Source organism: Tupaia chinensis, unplaced genomic scaffold, assembly GCF_000334495.1.
Source record: "Tupaia chinensis unplaced genomic scaffold, TupChi_1.0 Scaffold147312_1, whole genome shotgun sequence".
Classification (NCBI taxonomy): Eukaryota; Metazoa; Chordata; class Mammalia; order Scandentia; family Tupaiidae; genus Tupaia; species Tupaia belangeri.
Window position 1 is genome coordinate 2,957,706 of NW_006207163.1, and position 25,608 is coordinate 2,983,313.

Below are 25,608 nucleotides of genomic sequence, written 5' to 3' on the forward strand. Positions count from 1 at the left end.
AAAGAGTGTTCAGAAAACTCCCTATGAATCCTCCTTTCATATTTTTGAGTATCTACTATGTCAGGTGCTGGATGTGCAAAAATGAGAGCTGATGGAGACTCTGGAGGCAAGATGAGCAGGAAACTGTTGTGGTGAAAGATGACCCATCATTGTGAGGGACAAAAGGGCAGATATGAAGGTGGTAGGACCGGGACTTGGTGATCTGTCGACTATGGCACATGGAGAAGGGTGGGCTATGTTAAGGATGTGTAAAAGTTTTTAGCCAGAAAAATACAAGAACAGGAAAAATCTTTTCTTTCCTTAGTACCTAATCTGGAATTATATTAAAATATAAAATGAAAAGGTACATTTCTATTAGAAAAAATCATAATCTATCCAGACTAGCTCCTTTTCACTTTTAAAGTAAGAGATATTAATAGAAGTCATTTAAGTCACTAAAAAGATAGCAAATTTAAGTTTCTTTAAATTAAAAAAAAAAGTAAGCTATTGTTCAAAATGAGTCCATGTTTCTGGCTAACCTCAAGATTTATAAAGTAGAATTATAAAAGGGGTAACTTTAATCCAAGTGAGTTCAAGAAATTTAAAGAATGCTAAGAGTAGTCAGGGAGAATGTAAAACAAATACTTTATCTGAAAGCAGTGTGATCAATCAAGAAATGTGCATGAAGGAATATAATCAAAGAATTAAACCCATTTGAAATGACTGACAGAATTATGTCATGTTACAGCTAGTTAACAGTCTGAGTATCCTTTCTTCAAAATACTTGGGACCAGAGTGTTTCAGATTTTGAAATTTTTATTTGAGTTTGGAATATTTGCATATATATCATGAGATATTTGGGGGACAGAAACCAAATCTAAACATGAAATTTATTTATGTTGCATATGTACCTTACATGCATTATCTGAGAGCAACTTTATACAGTATTTTTATACTATAGGGTTTTGACTGTGACCTGCACATAAGGTCAGATGTGGAATTTTCCACTTGTGATGTCACGTGGGTGCTCAGAAAGTTTTGAGTTTTGGAGTATTTCAGATTTTAGATTTTCAGATTAAAGATGCTCAACCTGTATTATTATTTTTGTTAAACTATAGATTTTAAATATGCTGTGGTTTTAATCATTATACAGTTTTTTTTTCTCAGAGTGGGTGTTCCACATGTATTTAAATGTGATTAGTAGGTGGACTGTAGAGGAAGTGCAGATTATTTTATTGTCTTACACTTTATGCTGTTGATGGTTATTATTGAATTCAATGTATTACCTGCCCTGAGTTATCCTCTGCTATGACAGTTCCATTCTTCCTACCATCCTCCGTTCCTTCCTTCCACAGTTACATATTATACCAGAGGTCTTTAAACGCTCATGGAAAGTGCATATTATGAAAAAACTATGCATGAATTTCAATTTTTTTTTGAGAGGTTTTTGCTATAGGGCGCATGTGCTCGCCATACAGACAGAGAGAGACCGAGAGATAGAAAGTGAGAAAGAGAACTCACACCCAGGGGGGGGGGGGAGGGATGGCCACACCGCAATCCCTTCTCCTCCGTTCTCCTCTTGGGATCTTGGGGACACACGAACACGTGCCTGGTGTGAGTTTAAGCCACCGGGTTCGGGATGCGAACCATGGTCGACTACGTGGGAGTCCAGAGACATAGCCATTACGTTAACTGCTGGTCCCTGGATTTCAAATATTTTTGCACCAAAAGGAACTCATTTTCTCTTCCATTTTTCCATGAAGTTTTGGAGATTGCTCTTTCTAGCTACTATGTGTCAGCAACTCTGTTAGGGGTTTAGCATATGTAGCAAACAGGAGGAAATGAAAAGGCCCTTGGCCTCGCAGAGTTTATATTCCAGCAGAAGGGACTAAAAATAAAAAGGTAAACACATAAATCAGATAATTTCAATAGTGCTAGGTGCTATTTAAAACACACACACACACACACACACACCAAAACAAAATGGTATTATTAAAAGTTCCTAGAGCAGAGAGTAGGGCATGTAGGAGAGAGTGGGAACGGCATAGCTTTCTTTTGGGTTGTCAGGCAAGTTCTCCAAGAGAAGACGAGGAAGATGAGACGAAAGAGGAGCAGATGCGGAAGAGGCATGCTTGAGTCCAAGGGCACAGCCCTGCTGGGTGCACCCCTGCGCTGACTGAAACTGGTCTACTCACAAAAGAGCAGGCCCCAGGGGCTTGTGCAAAGAGAGAAGGTGGTGGAGCATCAGGCAGGCAGTTTAGTTCAGGACTTGGTGGGTCAGGGGGAGGAATTAGCATTTTATCTCAACGATATTAGGAATTCCTGGATTGTTTTAAGCGGGGGAAATGACATCACCAGGGTTGTAGCCTGGTAACCAGTAGGAGGAAAGTTACCTGTAGTCTTCAGGCTGCTCTTAGGTGTCTGGCTTCACTAGTGGGATGGATGCCGGGCCCATTTTCTCAAATGGAGGTGGGCGGGAACAGCTTTCAGGGGAATGAATTTGTAGACCTGAAAAATTTTGGAAACCAAGACACCTGCGATGTCAGGGAGGCAGTGAATGTCTGGGTAGGGAAGCTCCTTTTCAGCGATAAATACTTGCTGAGCTGTTTAAATGAATGACAAACATTGCGAAAGGAGAAGGTAAGCTCTTTACATGGCTCAACGCTCAGGTTTGGGAGATTTCAGCCTAGGGACCCTCTCTATTGTAGAAGCATTATGGAATCATAATGGAATTTTGGGTAAAAGCAAAAGGATTTTTTTTTTTTCTATTTAGAGTAGTAAAAGTAAGAATTTTGTAGGGAGTTAGTATCATCTTCATTTCTGTCTAAAATACTGCTTGTCTTATGAACTTGAAGGAATCAATGCTGTGTTAAGTCACACAATACCTGTGGACTCTATCGAAGGAGATTAAACAAAGGTTTCTTATTTTTTTATTGTATTTCAAATTGGATCTTACATAAGACCCAGTCAAGACTAAAAAAATCATTTTTGAAAGGTGACTAGGAGATATTTAAAATATTAATCACATTATAAGAACCATCAAACTCTGGAGCAGAACATCCAATCTCAACTAGAAAAAAGTTGTTTGTGCATCTCATCTATTTTTATGTCTCTGTCTTTGCAGATCATGTATTTTAGTTCTCTGTTCCCATACGTGGTACTTATATGCTTCCTAATCAGAGCACTCCTTTTAAACGGTTCCATTGATGGTATTCGCCACATGTTTACCCCCAAGGTATGTACTGTATTTACTGTATTTCCGCTTACGGCTTATAATCATGAAAGCATTTTGTTTACTGTTGAAGTATTTTCACAGTAAGATTTAAGGGCTAACTGTTCTAACATACGTACAGTAAACTTTTAAATTATAGTTGTTATGTTAACCAACCCGGAAAAACCAGAGCTTTTATTTAGCTATGATTGCATCCAGCTAGCTCCAATTGTAAATGTCCTGTTTTGGTTTTAAAGTAAGACTCTCAGTATTTCAACTGTACAACTTATTCTTTTATAATAAGTTAACTTCTGGTTTATATACTGATACATTTTGGAACTTTCAGGTTTTTTTCCTTTACTCTTTCCTCTCTATTTCCGTGTTTTTTTTTAAACCAGTTTGTGTCATGGCTCTCTTGAAAAACTGACAGTAAGATCTCGTCTGAAAAAATAATGAGCATATATTAATTTGCGTAGTATTTCAGGAGGTTGTCAGATCGCCTGAGATACATGGATTCCCGTTAGGAACCTTACTGTGTTATCAAATACTGTCTCAGAGAAAAGCCAGTGTTTTTGATTTCTTTGGAGGTTTTGTACCTTCTGGAATAATATTTATGGTGGTCAGTTTGGAAAGTTCTGTGACTTATATGAATGCATGTACATTTTAGGAAAATTCTCATTAGGCTTCTAGGAGGGCTCCGATTTTTACTTTGTCATTCAATGTAGCAGAGCTAAACTCAGTGCTGGATATATTGAACCTGATTAATCAAAACCTGTGTGGACTTAATGGTAGTTTCTCCTCAATTTCACAGGAAACAGGAATAAGTTTTGGGGGTGGATATAATTTTGTTGTTCATGGAAATGAAATTGCACCTCACTGTCAGTTTGCAATTTTTTTTTTTTGGTTAGTAGTCAGACTTAAAGATACCACTCTCTAAAGATAAAATTTCAAAATTAGTTTGGACATTAGAAGTTATTTGAAGGATGAATGCGTGGTCAGCATCACACTGTGAAATCTCCGCAGAGGGGATTAGCTTCTCTGGAGTTCTTTGTCATCCCCCACAGCTGCTTGATACTACGGAAAAGAAGCTGTGTTTTTTGTGTGTCTGGCTCTGAGCTGGTATTCGTTCTGTAGTAGCAAAAGTGCTGACACTGGTGTCTAGTTTCCTCGGCTAGATCAAAAGTCCCGTTAACGTTTAGAGTTGTTGGCACAAATGGGTCATGCTTAATGAACAAAGGTATTTTTATTTATAATATTGAAGAAATGTTTTCTAAGTTCAAAACAATGGCATTCTGTGTGAATGTCTAAAATCATATATATTCTAGTTGGTAATTGCTGTGACTCAATTCTAAGTATTTAAGTAGAGCAATTTTAGAATTTAGATGTTTTAAAATGCAAACATTTTGATACAGCACTTTTACGTGATACCAATATTTGAAATGGCGGCATAAATGAACATTTTTAACCTGGACAGGGATTCTTTTTAAAATGTTAATTCTTTCCTAAGCTCACTTTTCACTCACGGTAATTTGTACATTACTTTCTAGTTCATGTTATTTAATGTGAGGGAAAATGGATCTAAGTACATGAAATGGTCTGGAAACAGTGGATAGAAATGTAGTTCAAAAATTGGAGATAGTGTCAGTGTCTTTAGTAAATGGGTCTTTTCTGCCATCTAGTGGACAAGGTAGAAATAGGCGGTCGATGAATCTAGCATTATCATGAACGGTAATGTAGCAATGGTCTATACAGGATATGCATATCTTAGTTAACTGCCCATAGAGTTTAAAGATACTCATAATTATGTTCCATTAGAATATTTTGTAAATTTAAGTGAAGGTAACTAAAATGAACTGGAGCAATAAATCCTAATATTTGAGAGAGCCTGGATTTGGGAGTCGTCTTCACATTTTCAAATTTTATCTCTACCTAGCACCGGGGTGTATGTAACCTTAGGCAGGTTACTTCACCTTTATAAGACTCAGATTTTGGTAGCAACAACTTCACAAGTCATGAATATTGAAAAAGATAACCACTGATTAGTGGTCATCAGTGTGTCTCCCGCTGCAGTTCACGTCTGTAAGCAATTACGGAGCACTTTAGGGTGTTGTGGGCACTATGGTTAAGTAATACATTTCACCTCTCTCCTTGTTTTTGTTGAGGAAGCTGAAATGCAGAGAGGATGTGCCGTTTGCCTCAGCTTGCACTGCTTTTGAATTAGTAGATGGCAGAGTCAGAATCTACAAATCTCTATGGGACTCAGATTCTCAGTCATATCTGAAATTTCTTCCAATTTTATTGCAGTGGTGAAAAGAGATAAAATACCAATTTAAACAATATTATTCAAACATAATTGAAATCAAACAATTTCTTGTTAAATTCGATGTCAGATGTAGCTAATTTAATTGATTTTTTAAAAACGTTTCAGTTATATACAGTGATAGTTATCAAAGAAGTAAAACAGTTATTTGAAATATGTGTTCAGTATAGGTTCAGAACATTAAAAGTATGGATCTAAGAGGGTATTTTAAAGATGATATATTTGAACTATTTTCAAAGAAAGGTTTTCAGGAAACTTTAAGGAATGAATAATACAAATATGCATCTTGTAAATGTGCAGATTATACATAGTTCATCTCTATTTCTGTTATGTGCTTCAGCCATTAGATTTATGCTACAAAACCCAAAAAGAATATTATTGAAGTGATTATTTAACTATTATTGTAATCTATTTTTCTTTGGAAAGAAAAAAGCATAAGGGGCAATAATGGAAGATAATCATCCAAGGATGATTATCTTAAAATATTAAAAAAAATTCCTATAAAAGTAGCAAATCTCTATGTTAGTAAAATTTCCACGTAAAGGTTTAATAGTCTTCCTCCTTCATATTCTTTGTTTCTCCCCTAATTAAAAACACTTTAATTTGGGGTATATGAATATCATCATAATCTAGTTGATAATATTGGTTTGTTGGAGAAGTCATGATGTACTTTTCTAAGTTTTGCTATGCAAGAATGTGTCGTGACAACCCAATAGGACTAATTCCACATAACGTGAATTATTCTGATAGCTGACTTTTATTATGTTTAATTTTAAACAGCTGGAAATAATGCTGGAGCCTAAAGTCTGGAGAGAAGCTGCTACTCAGGTGTTCTTTGCCTTAGGTCTGGGATTTGGTGGCGTCATTGCCTTTTCAAGCTACAACAAGAGAGACAACAACTGCCACTTTGATGCTGTCCTGGTGTCCTTCATCAACTTTTTCACTTCTGTCCTGGCGACCCTGGTGGTGTTTGCAGTTCTGGGATTCAAAGCGAATGTCATAAATGAGAAATGCATTGCACAGTATGGATATTACTTTCCATTCGCTTTTGATGGCATATTTGCATACGAAATATACACCGGCAAACCCTAAGCACTCATTCATATGTCCTATTTTCCAGAAATTCAGAAATGATCATAAAATTTTTGAAAATGGGAAACCTCAGTCAGGATATTATTCCTCATCATATCAACCTTTCAGCTGTTACTGCAGAAGATTACCATCTAGTTTATGACATCATTCAAAAAGTGAAAGAAGAAGAGTTTCCTGTTCTTCAGCTCAATGCCTGTCAAACTGAAGATGAGCTAAATAAAGTTAGTAGGCCATGTTTGAGCAATAAAATAATTATCGTTACGTTAAAATATGCATTATCCGGCAGGCTTCTTTCAGGAGCATGGATTTTAAAATGCTTGGCGAAGATTATGCTGTTTCAAAATTCACACTCTTCATTTCAGAAAATGTGCTGTCTTAAGCCATAAAGATTTACTCTCCTTTCAATAGCGACCGCATTGATTCAGTCATGATCATTTAAAATCTGAATGTAAATAAAGTGATTTTCATCATAGAGTGAAGATAGTCTGAGACCTATCTTAGTATCATTTTTAACACAGAATTTGGATTGTAGACTCTCATTTCCATATTTACCTATGGTTGTTTTAATGCAGGAATAATATTTGAAATGGTCATTGTAACAGTCATGTTCAAGTCATGACTAGGTCCTTTATCCTAGCCACTGTCATGTATTTAAATAAAAAATAAATAGGTGAACATTAATCAATGTCTTGTATTAGCTGCTGCCATTTCTCCATATTTCAAAGAAAAAAGGGGGGGGCGGAATATAATGGCTAAATTGGCCATTCATCTCTTGATTTAAGGTAGTATTAGACTGATCCTGATGGTGCACTGCCAAGATGGTGCACTCTGTAAGCCGAAACCACACAGGAGGCTGGTTTGGGTTCCCAGTCCTACCTAAAGGTCAAGTGTGGTGGCTTGGTTTTGTAATCCCAGAGAATCTAGAACCTGAAGCAGGAAGATTTTGAGCTCCAGACTGGCCTGGGCAACATAGTGAGATCCTGTTAGAAAGAGCTAGATCTACTGTGAAGTGCCTATAGTTCTGGCTGGGAGCTGAAGATGGAGGATCATGCCTCAGAGAGACCCTATCTTAAAAAAAAATAGCTAAAGGGACCACCAGGTGGCGTAATAGTTAAGGCACTAGATGACCACATGGTTGACCCTGCTTCGAGGGTTGGACCCAGCTGCTTGAAACTCACGCCAGGCATTTGTGTGTGTGTGTTTGCTCAAAATTCCCAGAGAAGAATGGAGGATGTGGCTATCCTCCTTGGAGGGGTGATTTCTCACATTCTCTTTCAGTGTCTCTGTCTCTCTTTTGAGTACATGTACCCTATGGCAAAAAAAAAAAAAAAAAGAAAATTGCAAAAAAAAGATTGAGAAGAAATTGCTGACTATGGTTGAGATTTAATGTAAAAAATCATGTACAGGATATTATAGTTGAATTCGTCATTAATATAAAAATCTTGAATTATATAAGGAAAAATTTAATTACTAAATTTGTTTCAATTTTTTGTTTGTTTTGTATTTCACTTTTAAAAATTCTGGTCGATCTGTTGCCCTTCTGCAAGAAAACAGTTAACTTCAAGTTTGGTTAGAAATAGTTCTTTAGGAAAAGTTAATTTTTATTAAAAAAAAAAAATCAGTGTTTGGAGACCAGCAGATGGCATAATGGTTATGATGTTGGACTCCCATGTAGTCAACCATGGTTCAAATCTCAGACCCAGCAGCTTAAAACTCATGCCAGATACATGTATGCATGCCCAAAATCCCAAGATGAGAATGGAGGAGAAAGGACTGAGGTGTGGTTACCCTCTTTCTGGTGAGCTCATGTGCCTGATAGCAAAAATTTCTCTCTTACAAAAAAATCAATATTCATAACATTTACTATAAAATTAACTTATATTAATATTTGCTAAAAAAACCCCATCTTATTCTGCTGATAGGAGTGCTTTTTTAAAATTTGTTTCATTATTAATTTTGACTGGAAGTTCACTTTGTCTCTTAAATTTTGAAAAACCAGCATATCTGTCCAACCTTTTTAGCAGGGAGATAGGAAAATAAGCAGAAGATGAAATATGTATTATATTTTTATTTTTTAGGATTGCAAATTGACTTTTATAATCTAGTGTTTCTGTTTACATACTTTTATCTTGCATTTACATTTTTAAAAATATAAACAATTTTATGATTTACAGCTTCTATTTTATTTATGCTAATTGTTTAAACGACATTAAGGTAAGTCAAATGAAGTGTTTTCAATATTTAGATATAGGACAATAAATATTTGTATATATATTTGTATTTATGTGTCTCTGATAATAAACCACTATTTAGATTACTAAACTTTAATAGAACAAAAGATAGTAAGTTTTCTTTAATAAAATGTGTCATTCCAGGATCTATGTGACATATTGAGCACACAAAACAATGTAATTGTGTACCCTGTTAGATAATTCTAAGCAGAGTTTCATTACCTGGGTCCATTTGATCTGCTTAATCTGGATTCTAGGACTGTGCACATACTCTCATAGACTAAAGGCTGACGTCAGCATGCTTATTTCCGGTGGCTACTAGCCAATACTCGGAGATTTCCTCCCTCTTTGTAACTGATGCATAGAGCCATTGCTTAGTGTTGCTGTGCATTAAGGTTGCTGTTCTGTGTATTTTACAGGCTGTGCAGGGAACTGGTTTAGCTTTTATTGCCTTTACAGAAGCGATGACACATTTCCCTGCCTCTCCCTTCTGGTCAGTGATGTTTTTCCTCATGCTGGTGAATCTGGGGCTTGGCAGCATGTTTGGAACCATTGAAGGAATCATCACGCCTATTGTCGACACTTTCAAAGTGAGGAAAGAAATTCTTACTGGTGGGTGTTCCTATGTTTGACTTTTCATTGAACTGATACAAGGTATTTTATGATTGATGAGAGATGAGTGATGGGAACAGGGAACATGTTACTTTTATCAATGTCTATTAATTTATGTATTTATATAATATATAAAAATTGTAAATATTATTTTATTCATTAGTGTGTAATACATATGGTTTATTAATGATAATGTCATTGTAATGATTCATGATACTAAAGTCATAGAATATTCATATAAAGTTTTGTATACAATTCAAATAATTATAAATGGAATAGTTCAGATCTAATACTTATCCCAAAAGTGCATAGTTAAAAATAATAAGCCTAAATCTAGTTCTCCTCTACAACTAATTACTAGTAATTAAGTTTACTAGTAATGTCTCTAGGTAGGAAAGAAAATAAAGTCATTTATTAATACAAATGTCTGCAAATATGCCAATCCACAAGTGATTATTAAAGTTGACCAGTTCTGTACAGCATCATACTTGCACTTGAGGATATGAATGATATAAGAGAAATTATAAGAGATGCATGAATGTGAAAGAACTTGCTCTCTGAAATGAATAGTACTAAAATTATAATCAAATTTGTAGATAAGACTTGTATCACTATACCAGTAGAGATATAATAGAGATTTTATATGCTACAAAAACTCAGAAAAGGCTGTCTTCTAATACAGAAAAAGGTGGATCTGACTTGCAGACTAAAAAAAAGTCGTCTTCTTATCTTTGCTCCTTTATCCCAAACATCCCCTCCTGTAGTAAAAGGCTTCCAAAGTCAAGGGAGGAGTATGGTAGAGAGGGAAAAATAGTCTAGGAAGTATTTGTTGAGTTCTACTGTAAGACTCACTTGGAAAAAGCAAATGGCAATGAATCTATCTCTTCCTCAACTTGCTGTCTTTTGGCATACACCTGGAGTATCAGGTCGTATTTGACCTCCGTGAAATGCTTTTTCAACACCTTTGATAGGTGTGTTTTCGTTCTTCTTTAGTACTGTATGACTTAGATAAATGAGTTACTCATTGTCTTTCCCTCTGACATCTTAGATAAGTGCATTATCTTTTCCTCTCGCATCTTACTGTCTGCACTACCTAGAATGCTCTTTCTTCATATTTGCCTCATATTATGGTGTAATTATGAGAGAGAGCACGTCACAGACTGTGGAGACAGACTTATGTGGAATTCCCAACCACCTGAGACTTTTATTTAAAGTGGTTTTTGCCTGAGGAAGGGCATGTGTGCTTGTGGGAGAGAGAGAGAGAGAGAGAGAGAGAGAGAGAGAGGAGAGCGTGCGAGCGACAATGAGAGGGAAAGTGAGAAATCATCCCCCCCGGGGGGGATGGCCATGCTGTAATCCTTTCTCCTTCCTTCTCCTACTGGGATCTTGGGCACACACTTACACATGCCCAGCATGATTTTGAAGCTACTGGGTCTGGGACTCAAAAGCAGTGGCCATGTGGGAGTCCAGTGACCTAACTGTTACACCATGATCCCCAGCCTGAGACTTTAAATACAATAGTGAAATTTCTCACGGACATTGTTCTGATCTGTGGAATAAAGATAGCAGTACATTGGAAAAGTGCTTGCACATCGATGTTTATTGCGGCACTATTCACAATTGCTAAGACAGGAAGCCAACCCAAATGCTCCTGTAGGGATGAATGGATTGAAAAACTGTGGCACATATACTCTATGGAATACTATTCAGCCATAAAAACCAACAAAACCCTCACTTTTGACAGAAAGTGGAAGAATATGGAAGATTTATTGCTGAGTGAAGCAAGCCAGGCTATGAAGGAGAGAAATTGTATGTCCCCACTTAATATATACTGAGTGTCTGCACTCTGTGGCTGAAACTGATTGACTAAAGAATATACAAACACAAGAGATGGGTGTGAATGCCCGATGTGGTGTGTGTGGAGGAGTGGGGCCTGGGGAAGGACATTTAGAGGAGGGATACGGAGGCAGAGCATTGACAGGATGAGGAAGTGTGGTGTTATCTGTTGAAGATATTCTGATCAACTGAACTGGGGAGAAATGTTCACATATTGAAATGTTCACTTTGTAAGCTAAACAATGTGATTGAATGTATATTAAAAATTTTTAAAAATAAATAAATTAATAAAATAAGAAGATAGTCCACATTATGGGAAAAGACATTTTCATAACTTATGTATGAAATTAAAGTTATTTTCATTATAAAATAAGATACAGTAATACTGAGTTAAAAAAAAGATAGCAGTACACTATTCAATTAGGATATTAAAGAAATGAAGTGGGGGGCCAGCAGCTGGCATGGAGATTAAGGCACTGGATCCCACATAGCCAACTTTGAGGTTTGAGTCCTGAACCCAGTGGCTTAAAAATCACACCACACTTATGTGTCCAAAATTCCAAGAGGGTACTAGAGTAGAGGGGATCATGGTGTAGCCAACCTCCCTGGAGGGTGATTTCTCTCTTTCTCTTTCTCTTTCTCTTTCTCTTTCTCTTTCTCTTTCTCTTTCTCTTCTCTTTCTCTTTCTCTTTCTCTTTCTTCTCTCTCTCTCTCTCTCTCTCACTCACCAGTAAGTGCACATGCCCTATAGCAAAAGCCAAAACAGGGGAAATAATTAAAATGTATTGTAGACTATGATAAGCATTTAACTTCAATACATAGTAGACCCCAAGTAAATGATAGTTTTCAATTTTCTTCATTATATGTTTACATATAATATTCATTTCTGTAAGGTGTAACTTACAGCCCTATCATTCTGCTCATAGAGCTTACTAATGGAGGTAACTGTTAATGTCCATATGTATTGTGATAGTTAGGGAACCCTTGCATGATTGAACCCATGGATCTCTGTTTTCTCTTCCTAAAAGGTGATTGAGAAATAGAATCAAGTAATTTTATACTCTCAAAGGTTCCTCTGATAATGAGTAAGGGAGAATAAAAAGTCTAATATAAATATGAGAATATTATGTGGATTCCCCAAACCCAAGTTTTGATATTAATGGTAGCTTGTCACAAGTATACACATCTAATTTTAGATATTACTGGGCAAGATGAAGATATAAAGTGAGTTGGTACTGATGTTAGGTCTGATGAGATTTTCCCAATTATGTTTCAAAATTAACCTTATTTTAATCAGATATAAATATAGACTTTTTTTTTTTTTTTTTTTTTACTTTTTTTTTGGAGAGGTTTTCACTATAGGGCATGTACGCTCGCCAGACAGACAGAGAGAGACAGAGAGACAGAAAGCGAGAAATCACCCCCCAAGGGGGATGGTCATGCTGCAATCCCTTCTCCTCCATTCTCCTCTTGGGATCTTGGGCACGCACACACACGCGCCCGGCATGAGTTTTAAGCTACCTGGTCCGGGACGTGAACTGCGGTCGACTACGTGGGAGTCCAGTGACATAGCCATTATGCTAACCCAATATAGACCTTTCTAATAATATTATTAGACCAATCTAATAATCACAATAGTCTCATTATTAAATCACAAGTTACAGATATGTTCCAATACCACAGAACATTATTTTTAATTGTTTTTAGTTTGCTATAGGGCAAGAGTGCTCATAAGAGACAGAGAGAGAGAGAAGGAAAGTGAAAAATCACTCCCTGGGGGGATAGCCATGCTGCAATCCCTTCTCCTTCATTGTCCTCTTGGGATTTGGGGCACACTTGTACATGTGCCCAGCATAATTTTAAAGCCATTGGGTCCATGAGTCAAGTGGCAAGTCAGTCATTTGGGATCTAGCTGCCTTAACTTCCGTGTCACCTGCTGGTCCCACTATAGAACATTATGAAATGTAGAAATGACCTTTGAATAATTTGCTGCCCCCAAAGCCCACGTTGTATTAATGAGTGAAGTACAGTATGTAAATTTATACTTTAAAAGTTTTCTCTAAATTTTGTCTTATTTATCATTTGTGTTTGCTCAGTAAATAGCCATAGTAAACTTAGGGAGATGAGTTACTACTTTACAATACATTTATATTAAAAGCTGGGGCTAAACCCACCAACCTAACTCTCAATATCATATACCCCATAGGATCAGGAAAGATGTTGTTTCTTTTTTTTTCTTTTTTTGGAGAGGTTTTCGCTATAGGGCGTGTGTGCACGCCAGACAGACAGAGAGAGACAGAGAGACAGAAAGCGAGAAATCACCCCCCAGGGGGGATGGTCACGCCGCAATCCCTTCTCCATTCTCCTCTCGGGATCTTGGGCATGCACGCACATGTGCCCGGTGTGAGTTTTAAGCCACCGGGTCCGGGACGTGAACTGCAGTTGACTATGTGGGAGTCCAGCGTCATAGCCATTACGCTAACTGCTGGTCCCAGAAAAGGTATTGTTTATTCATAAAATAAAACGTTTAAAAAGATTGTTTGAACACAGTAATTCATAATGAAATTTAAAATACTTGACTTTGAATAGGGACTCATTTTCTTCCCCATTTATTCCCTTTCTCCAGTTATATGTTGTCTCCTGGCATTTTGTATTGGCCTGATATTTGTGCAACGCTCTGGAAATTACTTTGTTACTATGTTTGATGATTATTCTGCTACACTGCCTCTGCTCATTGTAGTCATTTTGGAGAACATTGCTGTATGCTTTGTTTACGGCATAGATAAGTGAGTATATTTGCCTTTATGCGTTCACTTTATCTCTAGTTTTAAGAGATCAATTACCAGTATTTAGCTCACTTAGAAGTGAATAGAGGGAAAATTTTTACAAAATACAATCTGTTGCAGACTCTTGTTCATTCAACAATTTTATTGAGTAAGTAGTTGTTTTGTGTAAAGTATAATATGGTCTAGAATTTTGCAAATTTAATTTAACTCTCTTTGTACAATAGTAGCTTCTAAGATCTAGTGAGTTTTGGTTATTTCCCCCAAACCTTAAGCTCTTGTGCGCTATTGTTGTTATTTAGATGAGGAAAATCAGTCTTAATGAGATACCAAGGAGTTTTCAGCACACATCCGGACAGCAGTAGAGATGGGATTCAAAGCCATTTCTGTTAGTTCTAAAGCTCATGTTCTAATTATTTTGTCAGACTACATTAGAGGAGGATTGAGTATTATACGGCGTTATGTAGCAGGACAATTGTAGGAAATGCTATCTCCTACTCTAAGATTTATGTATCATTTTCTGCACACAAACCTCTTATTTGTGACATCATTACTTGTATTCACTGTATGCCTAAGCCTCTGAATTATATACATACTTGATATGGAAAGTACATGTATGTAATGTAGAATAAAGCATTAGAGTAATATGGGGGGGCGGAGGAAGAGCATTGAAGTGTTTGTCTAATAACTTTTAGAGTCATTGTCTCTAATCCACACACACAGACTAAAGGGCAGTAAGATCGTTAAGCTTATTACATCCGCATGTAAAGTAGGAAGGAGTGAAAACTGAGTGTAGACCATAGTCTTCTCTAGCAGCATGAAGAACGCTATTTGTATTGAATGAACTTTGTGGCAAGGTTTAGAGAATGTTTTTAATTACTGTCAAAAGCTCTAGGACAGAAAGAGTAGAACTTTCATTGAATAATTATGAACTATATAGCAATCATTGTAATAGCTGTGCAACATAAGTTAACTGTTAAATCTCATAAGAATGTAAGCAAGTGAGAAGGTGTTCCACATCATATGTCATCAGGGAAATGCAAATTAAAACAGCAATGAGCTACCACTTCATTTATTAATAGGGCCAACATCCAGAACACCTATAACACAAACTTTGGGGGAGGATGTGGGACTCACTTTTTTTTCCCCAGCTTTTTGTTAAAGGGTGTGTGTACTCACCAGAGAGAGAAAGGGAGAGAGAAAGAGAGAGGGAATGTCTCCCAGAGGGAATGACTTTGCTGCAATCCCTTCTCCTCCATTCTGCTCTCAGGATTTTGGGCATGCACACGCATGCACCCAGTGTGATTTTCAAGCTTCTGGATCTGGGACTCCAACCATTCAGTTGGTCATTTGGGATCCAGCCATTTCAATCTGCACACCACCTGCTCGCCCAGGAACTCTCATTAATTGCTGGTGAGACAACCACATTAGGAGACAGTTTGGCAGTTTCAAATAAAACTACACATAGTCTTGTTACCCTATGATCCAGCAAATGCATTCCCAAAGGAGTTGAGAAGGTATATCTATGTAAACCTGCACACAAATCCATACAGTACCTTTATTTATAATTGTCAAAACTTGGAAGTAACCAATAAATCCTTGATTTCTCAAATGAATACATAAATCATGGTACATCCAGACAATTGAAATTTATTTAGCACTAAAAATAAATGATCTATTGAACCACCAACAGACATGGAAGAAACGTAAAACATATTACTAAGTGAAAAAAAAAAAACAACAATATCTGTAAAGGCTACATCTTGAAGGATAGCAACTGTATTAAGTTCAAGAAAAGGAAAAATGTGGAACTAGTGAAAGATCAGTGGTCGACAGGGTTGGGGATGAATAGGGAGGAATGAATAGGTGGAACACAGATCATTTTTAGGCCAGAGAAGCTGTTACATCCCTGTGTAGGAATGAGTGACTATGATGAAAAGATTTCATTAGACCTTTGTACAAACCCATAGAAGTTACAACACCAAGAAAAAACCCCAGCAAAAACTCTGGACCCTGGTGATAACCATGGGTCAATGTAGATTGATCAGTTGTAACAGATATATCACTCTGCTGGGGGACATTGATAATGGAGGAGGCTGTGCACCTGTAGAGGTGGGGGACAAATGGGCATCTCTGTACCTTCAGCTTAATTTTTCTGTGAGCCTAAAATTGCTCCTCACAGAATATAGTCTGTCAAAGAACAGTCTGTGGGTACTAACGTCACCATTATCTTATGTATAAGAATTTGGTTCTTCTTGTGCAGGAACATATAGTATCTTAGTTTCAGAGCCAGGACTTTAACCTAGATCTTGATTTCAAAGCCAGATTTCTTTATACTCTACCAAAATACACCCCATTCCTAATCAGCACTGTGATGGAATTCGATATGGTTGTTAAGAGTGCTCTGTGGATCCATAAGTTCATAATTTAAGATTTGTATTTAGACAATGTATTATTTATGATAGGTATGGTATACTGGAGAATGTATTTTAGTAGTGTTCCTAAATAATAATAGTTACAAGAGGGAGAAAAGTAATATATTTAAAATTGTAGTATTCAAGGATCAGCAGATGGTGTAATGGTTACCTCACTGGGATCCCATGTAGACAACTGTGGTTTGAGTCTTAGACCCAATGGCTTAAAACTCATGCCAGGCACATGTGCGTGTGTGCCCAAAATCCCAAGAGAGGAATGGAGGAGAAGGGATTGTTGTATGGCCATTCCCCCTGGGAGGAGTGATTCTAGCTTTCTGTCTTTCTGTCTCTCTGGTGAGTGCACGTGCCCTGTAGCAAAAATCTCTCTCTCAAAAAAAAAAAAAAAAAAAAAAAGAATCATAGTATTCAATAGCATCTATTGAATTCCTTCTCATTTTAGATAATGGGCTCTGCATCCTTTATGATTCTAACAACAATCTTCTGAGGTAGATATTATAGCATATATTTTTGAAAATGACAAAAGTAAAGCTCAGATGGAATAATATATATTAAAAGGTGGCAAAGCTATTATTTAAAACAAGATTCATTACTCTCCAAATTTCTTATTTTGTTTAGAAGTAGGTATAGAATCCTCATGTTGAAGATCGTTTCCCCGTCTAAGATTCTGGAGCAACTGTGCATTCTTACTGTTCTACTTCGATGACTTCATGAACTAATTTCTGCTCTGTGTCCTCTGCCACTTTTACTTACATTTCCACAGAGTCAAGAAAAATGAAGGCAATCAAAACCTAAGCTTTTGAGACAAAAAATCTGAATGCAGAAAAGGAAAATATTAGAGCATAGCAATTCAGGGTTTAGGAAGAAATATGAATAAGGGACATGGAAAAGAGGACTTTGTGAAGTTGAAAGTGATGGCAGTGGGGACCAGCAGTTGGCGTAATGGCTATGTCACTGGACTCCCATGTAGCTGACCCACAGTTCGAGTCCAGACCTGGTGGTTTAAACTCATGCCAGGTGTGTGTGCATGTGTGCCTAAGATGCGGAGCAGAAAATGGAGGAGAAGGGATTGTGTCATGGCCATCCCCCCTGGGGGGTGATTTCTCACTTTCTGTCTCTCTCTCTTTCTTGGTCTGTCTGATGAACGCACATGCCCTATAGCAAAAACCTCTCAAAAAAAAAAAAAAGAAAAAGAAAAAGAAAAAAAAAAGAAAGTGATGACAGTGTAGTTTGGGTATCTCTCCAAATCTTACTTTTAAAAAGAGAAAGAGAGAGAAAGAGTGACTAGATCAGCATAACCAGAAATCTTGAACATAGGCATGAAGATATCCCCATGAACCCTCAAATACGTGAGTGGTGATAAGCCACAGATAGTTCCAAGGTCTATGGTGTCACATCTGAGTGGGTGATGACAGAATTTTCATCTGTTTTCCTGACACCTCCATCATCACCCATAGTCCTCCCTGAGAAGGACCATGTCATGTTGCAGGCCAATCTAAGGACAGATACCTAAGCTGGGAGAAATTTTATAGGATCCTTTAGCTCATTTCAAGGAATATGAAGGGGTTAAAATGTAGTAAGATTACCAGTGCTAGAACAGTCTGGTTGCCCCATACTCTTGAAACTGAGAAACCAAAGTCTCTTATTCCAAGACATAGCTCTGCACTAAAGAGAAAGCGATGGGAGCAAACTGTGAACTGAGAGGAACAGAGACAATGGGACAATACATACAGGAAGTTCAGACAAATATAAAAAGAGAAGAGGTGGTAGAGCTGAGACTTCATGAGGCCAATCTTGGATAACTTTTTCTCTTTTTTTTTTTGGAGAGATTTTCACTACAGGGCGCATGCGCTCGCCAGACAGACAGACAGAGACATAGAGACAGAAAGCGAGAAACCACCTCCCAGAGGGGATGGTCACCCCGCAATCCCTTCTCCTCCATTCTCCTCTCGGGATCTTGGGCACATACGCACACATGCCTGACGTGAGTTTTAAGCCACCGGGTCCGGGATGCGAACCGCAGTCAACTACATGGGAGTTCAGCGACATAGCCATTACACTAACTGCTGGTTCCCAAATCTTGGATAACTGTAAAAAAAAAAAGGATACGCTCATTCCTCTCTCCTAAAATACAGGAGAATTCATGTGACTGCAATATGGTAAGTCTTAAGAAAAAAGGAAAGAGCAGAATAATATCCATGCAGAAGATAAAAGTAATAGCAAAAAAAAGAAAAGAAAACTAACGGTATTTCAAAATGAGCTGAGATCAACTTTCAGAATTGATAGACATTATAAGATGACTGCATATATAAGACTTATTTTCAATTCCAAAAATGTAATCATTAGAGTAAAGGAAGATTTGAAAACAGAGGAGGTAGAAGAACTCAGGAAATAATTGTGAATCAAATGAAAACATCTCAGAAAGGAAGAGCATGTGAAAAGGAATACAAAACAATAAGCACCTGAGTATTACCACAAGGATTAGAAGATAGAAAATACTTTTGAAAGATCAAGAAGAGATGGTACAAAATTTAAGAAGTTAGAACTAATATGTAAGAAAGATGATTCATCACTTAAGTAATGAAGCTTCCTGAAAGCAGTGAGCTTGGGACCAGATGCTGTTGCTGTAGAAAAAATGTGATGCTGAGTAAGGCAGTGGGTAAGATTTCTGATGCATATCTGAAGGAAGACCTCCTAGAATTTGCAGGCCACACATGTGCCTGCGATTTGGGCTGGCTGAGGTGAGGAGTGGATCATAGCGACAATACCCTGTTGGGGTGCTGTCTCTCTTCTTTTCTCACTGTCTCTCTTTCTATTACTTTCACGCATGGTGTTAACTTTTTAAAAAAGAAAACTTTAGCAAATAAAAATAAAAGCATGGCTGAAAGAAATATTAAAAAATGTAATTCAAGACACTTAACCTGAACTAAACAACAACTTGAATGCTGAAAGGGCACACAGTGTACCTGGAAAAGTCTAGACAGTGGCCAACACCAAGATGTAGCCCAGGTTATTACTTCAAGAAAAATATAGTCTACCTTTTTTTAAGTAATAATTTTTTTCTTAAATAAAAATACTTTTTTTTTCTTTAAAGAAATAAAAACCAGGGAATCCAGGAAAACATAGTAAAAGGAAAATCACTTATAAGAGAAAAGTCTGATGGTCCGTAACTCTTGGAATGATATCATGTCATTATGCCTATTTTTGACACCCAAAGAAAGAATAAGCCACAGGTTCTAAATTCAACCAAATTGATATTTAAGTACAGTGACTGCACACAAAAAATAAACATACAAAAATGTAGGATATAGAGTTAATATGACTCTTCTTCGAGGAATCTACTAGAGAACAATGATTTTAGATGATCAAAAAATTCTCCAAAATGCCAATATGAAGCCTGGGGTGGGTGGGCACTAAATGTATATCTTTAGGTAAACATAAAGGGAGATAGAGTATCATGTAATAGCTAAATAATCTGACATCTAAAAAGGCCGAATTTTATTTTATGTAAATTATATTTCAATAACTGGACTTTAAAAAAAATCCAACATTCATCTTAATATGATTCTAGGTCTAAGTACTAAGTATGGGAAATAGCACTAATTATGGCTAAATGCTCTGAGACCTAAAAGGGCTAAATTTTACTTTCTGCAAATTATATTTCAATAAGCAGACTTTTAAAAAATTCAACATTCATCTTAATATGATTCTAAGTCTAAGTACTAATTATGGGAAATAGGATCAGACGCACTTCAAAACCCTGTGGGGGTGCAATCAGACTGTGGGAAAGTTTAGGACAAGTACCCAGCTGATTCAACAAAAAATTGGAACAAACAAACAAAAGAACAGATGAAGGGGAATCCTGAGATTAAAGAGAATTTGAGAGCTTTATCAATTAGTTACAGCAGTGGGATCTTCTTTCAATTCAAACAGACTGGGAAGAGAAGTAAAAATTCAGGAAATAGAAACACTGATCAGTAATACTGGATGATATTAAGGAATTATTGCTGTGTAGCAAAATGAGACAATTCTTAATGCCCTATAACATTTTAGTGTTCACAGAACAGAATAGAAGTTATCGGTAGGAGGAAACTTTTCAATAATTGACTTAAGAGGATTTTCATTAAATGAAAATTACAGTGCTTCACTGGTTACATTTTGTATTATACGTTTTCTTAATTTACAAGTCATCTTCCAATATGAGTTTTTGATCCGTTGTATAATATCATGGAATATGTTTGGCTAATTCTCTACTAAAGCATTGATATAATACACATTTCTGGGGTATAGCAGTGCTAACTCAAGTCACAATTAAATACTTTCTTTTTGTTTAGGTTTATGGAAGACCTCAAAGACATGCTGGGCTTTGCTCCCAGCAGATATTACTACTATATGTGGAAATATATTTCTCCTCTAATGCTGTTGTCATTGCTAATAGCTAGCATTGTGAATATGGGATTAAGTCCTCCTGGTTATAATGCATGGATCGAAGATAAGGTAAAACACAAAATAAGGAAGTTGGATTTTAAATGTATATACAAAGCCAACTTAGAGGGTTTTATCTTTTGTTTCCTTCATTGAATCTTTTGTTGTTTAATCCATGTCTTGATTTGACGGGAAGATCTTGAGATTTATGTTTTGAGCCCCAAGCATTTACATTTTTAAATACATTGTGCATTTCTTTAATACATGAGAAGTACTGACCTTCTTATAAAGCACATTTATTCATCTTAACATTGGTGAAATAATGATTATTGGGCCTATGACTCTAGAAAATATATTAGTCAATCCCCCCAGAAATATTTTCCCACATAAATTTATTAAATTATATCCTGGATATTTTATAACAATAGAAATGTGCCCTAGCCATGTAAACATAGTTTAGCACAAGTAAATATTGAACTAAATGGTTATAACCCTTTTATATAGTAACGGCTATTTTATTTCTATTCTAAAGCTGCGTTAGCCACATAATAACATGTTCATGAGCTATCTGTAGCTGTTATAAAATCAGAGTACTTTTTTTTTAAATTGCTGGAGTGCACATGCACTTGCCAGAGAGAGAGAGGAAGAGTGAGGGAGAGGGAGAGGGTAAGCACCCTTCAATGGGGGATAGTCATGCTGCATTCCTTTTTCCTCCATTTCTCCCTTCCATCAGGATTTTGGGTATGGCATGTAATGTGCCTGGGGTGTTTATGAAGCCACCAGGCCTGGGATTGCCACCATAGTTGGCCATGTGGAATCTGGCCAGCTGTTTAGAAACTGTACTATGGGGCCGGCTCTAGCATCCTTGTTTTGTAGATACTTCTGATTTTTAGCTATCCTGTGGTCAGATTCTATGTATCGGACAACTAAAGTCACATTTGAGGCACAAACAAGTCTGTCATCCCTTATCAAAACCCCTGGGGACAAATGTGCTTCAAAATTTAGGTTTTGAAGTTTTTAGAAAGATGATATGGCACAAGTAACAGGCATATATTGCTTAGGGAAACAAAACAAAACAAAACAAAAACCAAAAAATGACCCCAAAATGTAATAACTAAACACAGTGCTGATTTATTATTTCTTATGGTTCTGTGGGTGGGCTTGGCAGTTCTTCATTTGATTTTTGCCTAGGCTAACTCATGGGTTGATTTCAGCTGGAAAGTCAGCCTCTCTCTCTGAGTGGTCTTTCATTCTTGGCTTCTTCCAAGCATCATGGATTCAGGGCATTCTAAGAAATAGAAGTAGAAATTGCAAGGCCTTTACAGCCTAGTCTTGGAAGTTACTGAATGTCACTTCTACTACTTTCCGTTGGCCAAAACAATTTACAAAACGGACCTGGATCATTTGTTTAAAAACCTGAGATGAATATATTTTTTCCACGTACGTGTAGAGACACATAGATGATTGGTAATTGTATTTTTGGCTTTAACAGGCATCTGAAGAATTTCTGAGCTACCCCACGTGGGGAATGGTCATCTGCATCTCTCTGATGGTCCTTGCAATACTCCCCGTCCCGGTGGTCTTCATCGTTCGTCGCTGTAATCTCATAGATGATAGTTCTGGTAATTTGGCCTCTGTGACCTATAAGAGAGGAAGAGTCCTTAAAGAGCCTGTAAACTTAGAGGGAGATGATGCCAGTCTCATTCATGGAAAGATACCAAGCGAGATGTCATCTCCAAATTTTGGTAAAAATATTTATAGAAAACAGAGTGGATCACCAACTCTGGATACTGCTCCCAATGGACGGTATGGAATAGGGTACTTGATGGCAGATATGCCAGATATGCCAGAGTCTGATTTGTAGTTGGGGGGGAAAGTCAGGGGGTTTTATTTGGCTTATTTTTATCAATGAATATTGGCTCTACTAAGAGAAGCATTAGGCTTCACTTATCAGAGGGCGATCTCAGGTGTTCCATGGCTGTGGTCTTTAATCTTAACAGTCTGTGAAATCCAGCTAGAGCGTTCCTTTGGATTCTTTGGTTTACATTTGTGTGGAAAGGATTACAGACAAAACTCCACAATGACTGAGGTCCATGTATGTCAGGATTTTTTAAAGTACTTTTGGTATATTTTCAAGTATTTCTATCTCTTAACAGGTGTTACCTCAGTTTATAATAATTTCTGGATTTAAGAGTATTGGCAATTCAACAATGGCATATCTTAAATTTTTTAAGTTTGCCTTCAGGAAAACTCCCAGTGTTACAATAAGTCAGTTCTGTAAATCGGTGCCTCTCAGCACATTTCCCTGAATATACCGTGTAGATAGGCTATACTTATTTTGGTAGCATTGATGATACCTTCTTAGGCAATTAGCTGAAGAAAACTGCAAAGTATTTTTCTTATGTAATAGCTGTATAGAGCAATAGTATCAAAGAATAAGAAGGCACTCATGCTAGGATGCAAGGTTAGCTTCAGAGGTGACTGAGGCTCATGTGAGCGATGGCTGTGTATTTTATGTAAAATATATGTGTGAAAATGAGCTAAGAGTGAGTAACTCAGCACTCTCAAGAAGTATGCAGGTTCTGCATTTTTCTTATGCCGTGTGCCTAAAAACCTACTTGATATTTATTGTGGTTTCAAGATAACTCATAGTATATTTATAAAATATACTTGCAATGTACATAGATGTATATTAGTACTTTAAGTACTGATTTGAAAACTTGAAGCAAGATGGCATTTTATTTCCTATATTTCTGTTTTGCTTCTGTTTTATGCAAATACAAATCCTTTTTTTAAGTGATTGTTAAAATTGTATGGCATTACATTTTAATCTACAAATAAACGAACTTTAAAAATGATGTTTGTTTTTTACGTTGATTTTCTTTGTATCGCCTGAGCTGAATTGCCTTGCCTTTTAGTCTGTACTTAGGGCATTTCAAAATTAATTAATCATCACATTCCAAGTGGGATTAATAGATTGATTAAAAAAGCTCCCAGCACTTTACAGACAAAGGAGACATAGAGTATTATGGTTAAATGGTATCGTACTGTATTGTCACAATTCTTAGAACAATAATTATAGTCTCCCAAGAAACCTTGTGTAAGTTGACTGCTTGCTGGGTCACTACTGTCTCTTAACTGAAAAATGTTATATTTCTTAGAATAAAATTGTATATATGAAATTAGTATAGCAGAGGAACCCCACTGAATGACCTCTAGTTAAGAGACTTTTATTATAACTATCCTACCACCATATCAGTTACATTACATTTTTAAAAAGTCTGTGGTTTCTTAGTCATGTTCAATCATAGTATATCTCTATAGCACTCAGTATGATTTTCAAAGTGTGCAGGTTGTATGTGACAATCAAATCAATGATATTACTGTATACTTAATTTTTTTTTCTTTTTAAGAGAGATTTTTCCTATATGGCACATGTACTCTCTGGAGAGACAGAGAGAGACAGAAAGTGAGAAATTACCCCCTTGGGGGATGGTCATGCTACAGTCCCTTCTCCTCTATTCTCCTCTTTGGGCTTTGGGCATGCACGCACAAACGTCCAGCGAGAGTTTGAAGCTGCCGGGTCCAGGACTCAAACTGTGGTGGACTATGTGGGAGTCCAGTGACAAAACCATTATACCATCTGCTGGTTCCTATATACTTCATTTTCAATGGAGAACTTTCTATTCTTTTTTTTTTTCCCTGCAGAGTGTGTGTGTTCACTGGAGAGAGAAAGAGACAGAGACAGTGAGAAGGAAAGTGAGAAATCACCTCCCAGGGAGTATAGCCATGCTGTGATCCCTTCTCCAATCTCCTGCCAGGATCTTGGGCACACATGCACATGGTCTTGGTGTGATTTTCAAATTACTGGGTTTGGGACTTGAACCGTGGTCGGCCATGTGGGAGTCCAGCAACATAAACACTACACCATCTGCTGACCGAAGAACTTTATATTCTTAAGTCTGTTTTTATTTTTTCTTTTATCGGAACAAAAAATGCTGAATGGTTTTACAAATTGATTCACTGCTTCATGGTTGTCAATGCCATTTCTGAAATAACAGAACGAAATGATGCAAAATATATAAAAATAAGGAAAATAAAAAATGTGTACCAAACCCTGTTTTGAAAAAAAAGCTGGCATAGCAGTATTAGTACAGAGACAAAAAGGAACAATTTACTCTGACAGTGTGCCAAGATAGAATAACTATGATGTTCCTAAATAACACAGCCTAGAAAAATGTAAAGTACTTAAGTATTACTTTCTAGAACATCCCTGCTACCCACCCACTACTATCCACCCCTCCTCCCCTGGAGTCGCTGGTACCTACACTTATTCTCCCTACTATTATATCTTTGGATCTTTCCCTTTCTGCCATAGAGTGCAGGCTTTCAGTATATATTGAGTAGGAATATACAGTGTTTGCATGAAATATTTTTTATTTTTAAGAGATAATTTTGCTATAGTGCATATGCGCTTACTGGAGAGACAGAGAAACAGAAAGCAAGAACTCACTCCTCTGGGGGAGGGGCTAGCCTTGCTGCAATCCTTTCTCCTCCATTCTCCTCTCAGGATTTTGGACAGACACTACACATGCATGAATTTCAAGCTGCTGGGTCCAGGACTCAAATTGCAGTAGGCCGAGTGCGAGTTCAACGATGTAATCATTCTGTCATATGCTGGTCCCTA

General features: G+C 36.9%; 1 protein-coding gene across 2 annotated transcripts in view; it reads left to right on the forward strand.

Moving 5' to 3' along the window:
* SLC6A15 (solute carrier family 6 member 15) overlaps positions 1-23,636 on the forward strand; it is a 60,268-nt gene extending 36,632 nt beyond the window's left edge. Inside the window, exons 6-12 of one of the 2 annotated variants that reach the window (XM_006169614.3) lie at positions 3,104-3,214; positions 6,291-6,532; positions 6,631-6,823; positions 9,253-9,445; positions 13,908-14,067; positions 20,831-20,993; positions 22,414-23,632. In XM_006169614.3, the coding sequence (XP_006169676.1) occupies positions 3,104-3,214; positions 6,291-6,532; positions 6,631-6,823; positions 9,253-9,445; positions 13,908-14,067; positions 20,831-20,993; positions 22,414-22,785 (1,434 nt within the window). In that variant the 3' untranslated portion in view covers positions 22,786-23,632. Of the gene's footprint in view, positions 1-3,103; positions 3,215-6,290; positions 6,533-6,630; positions 6,824-9,252; positions 9,446-13,907; positions 14,068-20,830; positions 20,994-22,413 lie in introns of both variants that reach the window. The other variant, XM_027768722.1, reaches the window with a different exon arrangement.
* Positions 23,637-25,608: the final 1,972 nt, after the last annotated feature.